The sequence below is a fragment of the Brassica oleracea genome, chromosome C5, assembly GCF_000695525.1.
Source record: "Brassica oleracea var. oleracea cultivar TO1000 chromosome C5, BOL, whole genome shotgun sequence".
In the NCBI taxonomy this organism is placed as follows: Eukaryota; Viridiplantae; Streptophyta; class Magnoliopsida; order Brassicales; family Brassicaceae; genus Brassica; species Brassica oleracea.
In genome coordinates this window covers 6,391,165-6,399,346 of record NC_027752.1, presented here as the reverse complement: position 1 = coordinate 6,399,346, position 8,182 = coordinate 6,391,165, and the positions used below count along the sequence as shown (strand labels likewise).

General features: G+C 36.8%; 3 protein-coding genes across 3 annotated transcripts in view; 2 read left to right on the top strand and 1 right to left on the bottom strand.

The window, feature by feature from the left end:
- The first annotated feature begins 3,076 nt into the window (after positions 1-3,076).
- LOC106344365 lies at positions 3,077-3,451 on the top strand. The gene has a single exon (XM_013783762.1). The coding sequence runs from the start codon at positions 3,077-3,079 to the stop codon at positions 3,449-3,451; it is 375 nt and encodes a 124-aa protein (XP_013639216.1).
- Positions 3,452-3,462: 11 nt separating this feature from the next.
- On the bottom strand, positions 3,463-4,480 carry LOC106293267 (photosynthetic NDH subunit of lumenal location 2, chloroplastic-like). The gene is made up of 2 exons (XM_013728922.1): positions 3,974-4,480; positions 3,463-3,722 (listed from the first exon to the last, which is right to left on the bottom strand). Exons 1-2 carry the CDS (start codon positions 4,439-4,441, stop codon positions 3,624-3,626), a joined length of 567 nt encoding a protein of 188 aa, XP_013584376.1. The 5' UTR covers positions 4,442-4,480; the 3' UTR covers positions 3,463-3,623.
- Positions 4,481-4,903: 423 nt separating this feature from the next.
- The window catches only part of LOC106344363 (mRNA turnover protein 4 homolog), a 9,897-nt gene continuing 6,618 nt past the window's right edge, over positions 4,904-8,182 (top strand). Inside the window, exons 1-2 of the mRNA XM_013783761.1 lie at positions 4,904-4,910; positions 5,423-5,472. Coding sequence (XP_013639215.1) covers positions 4,904-4,910; positions 5,423-5,472 — 57 coding nt within the window. The remainder of the gene's footprint in view (positions 4,911-5,422; positions 5,473-8,182) is intronic.

Genomic DNA, 8,182 nt, shown 5'->3' with positions numbered 1-8,182 from the left:
GTGGTTCAAGTTCGGTCCAGTGACAATTCAGCCGATCTTTTCACCAAGTCTCTGCCAACCTCAACGTTCAAGAAGCTGGTTCATCAGATAGGAATGCGCCAGCTGAAGGATCTTCAGTGATGCCTTCATCAGGGGGAGTGTCATGTGTTGTACTCTTTTTCCTGACTACGGTTTCCATTTTTTCCCACCTTGGGATTTTGGTTTTCCTAGAGAGGTTTTAATGAGGCAACGTCGTGCATGATACAAACCCATATGGTTCTAGCATCCAAGGGGGAGTGTTATAAATCATGGAGTGGATTGCTATTAACCAAGACCAGAAGAGAAGGCCCAACAGCCACGACCAGGCCCAGCCGCGGCCGCGACCAAGAGGAGAGAGAGTCGGTCGGTTTAGACCGACTTAGGATTATGACGTTTTCCTTTTCTTGTTATCTTTAGTTTTCCTATTTCCTTTTGGATTAGGTTTTGTACTCTTTTCATTTATCTGTTCTTTGTATCCCCTATATAAAGGGAACTTATTATTCAGAAATAAAACATACAGTTTCCCCATTCTTTTACAACAAAATATGAAGAAGAATCAACGACAAAGATGAACATAATCACAACATAATTTTGTTGAGTTTGAAAATATTGATTTCAACACTATCTTCGGGTTATTGTTAGCAATGATGATAGCTGAAGATTCGTTACATCACTTCCAATCTTCCAATCCGATTTTCCTCCTGAGGTGACAGATCTGTCACCGACGTAGGTGCGCAAGTGCTTAAAGAACAGCAACCTCTGCCATCTTCGACGATATTGTCACTGAATCAAAATCAATCTCATTTCTTTTTCCTATCAATCCACAAGTAATTTTTTGAACTTTGAATTTCTCTCTTAAAATTATTATTTTCTATATGTAATATTTTCTATTATAATTTTGATGCTATTTTCACTTTGATTGTTCTAAAATTGAAATTGGTCTAATATTTGTTATCTAGTATATTGTTTTATAAATCGTTTGTTATCTGATAAATGATTTGATACAATGCTACATATTTTGTTAGCATATACCAAAGACTTGTCGTTAATTGATACATGATTGGTGTAGCTGATAAATATTTTGGTAAATGGTTTAGTAGCTTATACATTTTTTTGATTCTTGGTTTGTTTTGCTGATAAATGGATTGATACTTGGTGTGAGTAAATACGTTGTTTGTTAAATGATTTGTTATCTTATACATGTTTTGTTATGCGGTATATGTTTTGTTAGGTGACACGAAGTTTGATATCGATGAATGAGTAAAGGAAAAGATTCAAAAATTTGAAAAATGGTGGCAATGATTGGGATAAAAAACAGGAGGAAAGAGAATTGAGAAGTATGAAAGAAAAGAGAAGAATGAAAAAGTGTAAGAGGAAAAAATAGTGTATCAATGTGTATCATGTTTAACATACAACATGTTTTGATATATTGTTGTATCAAGTATCATCTAAAAAAATGAAAAAGTATTATTATTTTAACATACAACATGTTTTGATATACCAAACAATATATTAATTAACAAATCATCTATCAAACAATGTATCAGTTATAAGAATATGTATCAACTAACAAATCATGTATCTACAGCAAACAAAGTTATTTCATAAGTTTAGTTTCTAACAAATAAGTTAACCACTAACAATTAATTTAACACTAATATTAAAATTTAGAACGAATTGTATATTTCATCTTGCAGTCAATTGTTATCTCTGATTTACATAAATAATAATCTTTTGTATAAAATTATGAATGATTTTAACTTCATAGCATAACTATTATCTGATAATTATATAATTAGATGTTATATGGTTTGTTAGCGATATGATAATTCATTTCGTTGAGAGATTCTAAAATTTAAAATTTTATAATTAAATTTTTATTTATGTAAATTTGTCTGACCACATGTCAGTTTATTTGTCAGGTCTATTCTGCTAAATTTCCTTTTATTTAACATGTGCGTGAGATGCACTCTCTTGTATCAACACAAAAATCGGAGAAAATGAGTGGCTCACAACAGTTCAAACATCATACCTATATCCAGCAACAGTCTCCTAACAAATATGCCAGAGGATCTTTACCTCTCTGACTCCTCTGTCTATCAACATCAAACGTAAGAGCATTTTTGTCCAAGGAGGAACCAAAATGTATTGGATGTGTCTTATATGTCAATCAAATGGCAAACCTCCAATTTGGATCCGTTCTAAGGGTATTTGCCTAATTCTCCCTATATATAATGCCAAGAAGAGAATTTCCTATTGGATGATGTTGGGTGTACAAAATTACAAATTGGTCCTTCCTCATTGTATGTCTTCATTGTATATCGTCTCTGATATTCTTCTTTTCAAACCAAGTATCACCGGTGGCCGAAAACTACTATGCCTGGTTAGCTTCGAAGTCTGGTGACTATAACACTAAATCAGGACACTTTGTGGCTACGTCTCTCCTTAACTCTCCCGTGGGGATCGACTCCAACTCTCCTTGGACTCTTCGACTTCGACTACGTTGGAGTGGCAGAAGCATGTGTGGTCGGGAACTTGTGCACCAAAACTGAAGGTGTTTATGTGGAAAATCCTACAAGGAGCCCTCCCAATAGGCGAGAATCTTAGGAAGCATGGCATGTTATTCAATATTGCGTGTTGTAGATGTGGAGAACTTGAAACAGTGGACCATCTCTTCTTACACTGCACCTTTGCGAAGGAGGTATGTGCCTCTTCTCTACTGAAACAGAGTGTCATCATTCATGAGTTCCTTTCCTTCAAAGAGGCTCTGATCTCCCTTCATGGAGCTGTCTTCCTCCCTCCACTAGGAGTCTCAATTGATTTCTTTCCTTGGATTTGTTAGGCAATATGGCTAGCTAGGAATAAAATTGTGTTTGAAAACAGAGTATTGTCCTCCACCGAGGTGTTTAGCCAATCCATCAGATATGCTAGGGAATGGAAACATGCTCAACCAAACCAAGGCCACCACTATACGTCTATCAAGTTCCAGGAGCAACATAGGACAAGTCACGACACTATTTTCGTCTACTCTGATGCAGCATGGAAGTAGGGATCGCCAATGGCAGGATGCGGATGGTCCTTTCAATCTCCCCAAGGACGTATTCTGCTTAATGTCTCTTGCACTCACCTCAACGTCAAATCGCCTCTACAAGCGGAAGCACTGGCCGTTCGGGAAGTCATCCTCAAAGCCAAGTCTCTCGGTTACTTAAACATCTCTCTTAAATCAGACTGTCAAGGGCTGCTTGCAGCTATCAACTCGAAGTTCCCTCCGGCTGAGCTCTTCGGAATTATCCGGGACATTGAGAATCTATCTATTTCATTTACCGCATGTTCCTTTATGTTTGTTTCTCGTTCCTCTAACTCCTTGGCTGATTCTTTAGCCAAGAGAGCCCTCTGTAATGGACTCGTCCAAAAACTAGCTTTCCACTTTTAATACAATGAATGTGTTCAAAAAAAAAATGAATACTACACTTTTGCTTTACAATTTTATTATACTCTTCACTATAATACACTATTCAAAGTCCTAACCGCTTCTTCAGTTTGTTCACGTTTATATTGAGTACAGAGATTTCATGTGAAGAGAGATATATACAATACAAATACAATTAAGCAAGAAGCTCCACCACGTCGTCTATCGATTTCAATGTCTTCTCGTAGTAGAGATACGACTCGTACACCTTTGGCGTCCGTACGTAAAAATCCAACTAAAACATTTTACAAAACTATTATTGATAACAAAAATATGAAATATCATATGGTTTTAAGTTTGATTTCCACTTGCTTGTTTAGCATTGAATCAATTTTTGTAAATCAACGTTAAATGTGAAACTATTAGTATATCGTTTGATTCACAATTATATAGCTAGTCAATATTATTAAATTTTCAGAAGAAATAATATTTGTCAACGTTGAACATTATATAAAACGCATTAATCATTAATTAATTAACTTATACCTCACTCATGTATTCGACAAGCTGGTTTACCGCTTGAACGTAATCATTCCGGCGACTCTCCGGCAAGATGTTCATGGCGTTGGTCAGATCCTGAGACAGATAAGCCTGTTTTAATCTTATGTAGAAGATGACGTACCTCCACGACATATGGTCCAACATCTCCCTCATGTCTCTTAATCCTTCAGCCGTCTGTTTTATACGAGCCGCCGCGTCCTCCGGCGATAAACCTGGCTGAAAATATTTCTCCTTTATGAATGACCTCGTCCCCCATTTCTCCTGTGCTAATGCTGATGAAGTGGGGACGATGACCGTGAGTGTTATAAGCGATGTCAGGGTTCTCCGGCGAGTAAAGCTGTCTTGTTGGGATTCTCCGAGGCAACAAATGACAGGGAATAATGGGTTTACGCGGCGATGGTCATTTGGCCGGCGTAGATAAGGTGGCGGAGTTTTGGTGGTGAAGGAGCTCATTTGTTTTTTTTCTTCTTCTTTTTTTTTAAAAAATATGTAAGGATAGGAAATGGGCTGAGCTAAAAATGTTATTTACAACATGCAATGTTATCCCTATATTTTTATTTTTTTCAAAATGAGTAAACATGAGCACGTAAGACTAAAAGCTCTGCTAGGTTAGAGCACCCGCTGCTGTTACCCAAAGAGGAGTCCTTAGAAAAAGTGTATTTTGATTTTTTAAGTATTTTTTTTCTTTTTCAGATAAAAAAAATATATATATATCAACCAATCGCGAGTCGCCACATGTCGTGGGGACCCGCAAATAGTGCAAGGATTCACTAAGAAAGAGTTCTTATTTAAAAATTTTAAAGATTGAATCCTTAACTTTTGATGAAATCCATTGATTATTTAATTATTTTTTTTCTAAGAACTTCCACTTAAGTATTTCCATTGCGGATGCTCTTAGAACATCATTATCGCAGTATGTCAAGTGAGTTGGTTAAGATAATTATAATTAAAAATAAATGAAAATTACTTATTTAGAGGAGAAGTCCCTTATGGGACGCGTCACACATGGACGTCTCCTGCTCTCTCTCATCTCTCTCTCCCGACTTCTTCCTCGCCTTCTGCTTCTTCATGTCTCACTTGAGTGGTAGCTTCAGGTACGTTAAACTCTCAGATTCCAAACTTACTTTCTCCCTATTGATTTTTCTCTGTGAATTCTTATCATCAGTGAGCTTAATTACTTAGCTGTAATGAGATCGAATCAATGTTTTTTCCCCTTGAGAGATTTGATTTTCGTTTTCGATTTTACTCGTCAATTGACTACTGAAATAATCTATGAGAAATTTACATGTGAATCCTATATCGGAATACGTAATCCTTTGGTGTAATTTGATATCGCTCTTGTGTGTTTGTAGCCGCCGTCAAAGGGTTTAGGGTTTATAAGATCATTTAGAAGAGCCCTTTTGAATAAAGCTTAAAACTTTGTTATTGTTGCAGTTACTTTATCGAAGACAAAGAAGAAAGGAAGAGAGCACAAAGAGATTATGGCTTTTTGCAAGATTAACTTAAAACTCAAAGTCAAACCTAAAACTAACCCATGTTTTTTTTTGGATTTTTCTTTTGTCCTATTCACCCACAAGTTCATAATATTCACGAAAATGCCATCAAATTTTTTTCTTTCCGAAAATGACATTTTTACTCTCTCACTCTCATCATTTTCAAGTAATTACAAGATTGCCATTGACATCAATACCCCAACCACCATGAACAACCAATTTGAAGCTCTTAATGCACCTAAACTCGATTTAGACTCTCTCTTTCTCACTTGTTATGAACTAAAAACAACATCTCTTTCACTTTGCCTCCATATTCATCCAAAAAACTCAAGCTTTTGATTCAAATTTTTTTATGGTTGATAGAGCCATTCAAGCATACTATTCTTGGTGGGTTACTTTCGTTTGAGATTCTGGGTGGTTGGAGAAGACTATGTGTGCTAAGGAAGTTATCTCACTAGTTTAAGGTATGAAATTGAATTTTTTTCTAGATCTGTTCGTGTAGAAGACTTACCCGTAAGTAGTTTGGCTGTAGAAGACTTACAGGTAAGCCTTCTGGCCAAACGGACGACTTACTTTTAAGTCGTCATCTTTGTTTATTAAAAGAAAATCTAGAGAATACCCTAGACGACTTACTGATAAGTCGTCTAAGATAAACAAGTTAGTTTTGCATTTGACCGAATTGTGTCAGATATTTGACTTTTCCTGGACGGCTTACCAGTAAGTCATCTCAGGGAAAACAAAAATTTCAATATTTTATTAAAGCTAGACGACTTATTTGTAAGTCTTCTCAGGTTAGTTTGCAATTCGAAAAAGAAACTACGCGGAAGTCGTCAAGTAAGACGACTTACTTGAAAGTCGTCCAGGTTAAGCAAAGTCGTCCAGATTTATTTCCTAGATTATGGTCAAACCTTGATTATCTCGGACGACTTTCTCGTACGTCGTCTGCCTGGACGACTTTCAAATAAGTCATCTGGGTAAAGTTAAATATTTAAGTTTCTTTTTCGAATTGCAAACTAATCTGAGAAGACTTACAAATAAGTCGTATAGCTTTAATAAAATATTGAAATTTTTTTTCCCGGAGACGACTTACTGGTAAGTCGTTCAGAAAAAGTCAAATATTTGACACAATTCGGTCATATACAAAACTAACTCGTTTATCCTAGACGACTTACTGGTAAGCCGTCTAGGTTTTTTTTTTTTAACAAAGAAAGCTGGATGACTTACTTGTAAGCCGTCCTATTTAAAATTCAATTGCAAAAATGACATGTTTGGACGACTTACTTGTAAGTCTCCCAGACGACTTACTGGTATGTCATCTGCGACAATGTTTAGTAAACTTTCATTTTCTCTATGTTTACTAATGTGTTTTATTTTGAATTTTTGTAGATGATGCGTCAGTTACATGCAGTGTATGGAGAATGTTTGTTGAACGATTGCCGTTGAGATTTTGTGGTTGATAATGTGAAAGGAGCGAGAATCATTTTTTTGGGGGAAGGTTCGACACATGCTGAACTTCTTGCAATGGCTCAAGAAGATTATAACCTGGACATGAGCACATAATCTGTGGAGATAACCTACTCATTACCAGCAGAAATGATGCAGGCTCCAGACAACCCTCCTATTCATGTTACAAGTGATAGACAAGTTCGAAACTTGCTCGAGATAACCAAAACGCATGAAGTACGGCTTTGTGTATCAAGTTGTAGCAAGGTGGAAACGGTTTCAGAGTTCAGGGAAGATGATGAAGCTGATGAAGCTGATGAATGTTTTGAAGATGATGATGATGATTTGGTTGAAGATGAAAATCATGATGGGGAGGAGGACGATGGGGAGGAGGACAATGGTATCTCTATTGTTGCTGAAGCAGAATGGTGAGGATTACAGTGTTTATGGAAAGGTTGAAGATGAGGATGAGGAAGATGATGATATGTGTTTTGAAGATATCAAAAAGATTGAAGGAGGAAGATCGAATGGTAACAGTATCTATGTCAACCAGAGTTTTGTTAGCAAGGATGCACTGCTTTCAGAGCTGCGGTTGACANNNNTATGTTCTCCTTCACAATATACAAGTCAACTAAAACTCTCCTTGTGACAACATGTTCGGTAAGTGGTTGTGAATGGAAGATCAGAGTGAGTATGAAATATGGGACAAACACGTTTTGGGTAACAAAGTATGTGGAAAAACATACATGCTCAGTGGAAGACCGACTCGCTCAGCAGAGACACTGTACTCCGAAGTATATTGGTAGGCTTTTCACTGATCGTGTTGGAATCATTGATGGGTTGAATCCGCAGCATATCACTGATGCAATGAAGAACATGTTTGGCATGACGCTTGATTACACCACTTCATACAGAGCACTTTTATATGCACAAACATTGGTGAGAGGATCAGCAGAAGATGGGTATTCGCGTCTGCCATCATATCTCGAGCAAATCTCCTTAGCAAATCCCGATTCTATCACGGCTATAGAACTTGATTCTATCAATAGATTTAAGTATCTATTTCTCTCTTTTGGAGCTTCTATCAAAGGTTTTAAGTATCAGAGAAGGGTCATTGTGGTGGATGAGACTCACCTAAGTGGGAAGTATGGAGGTGTTATGTTAGTTGTAGCCGCACAAGATGGGAACTTTCAGATATTTCCATTGGCTTTTGGGATCGTAGATGCTGAAGATGAACCTTCTTGGGAATGGTTTTTCA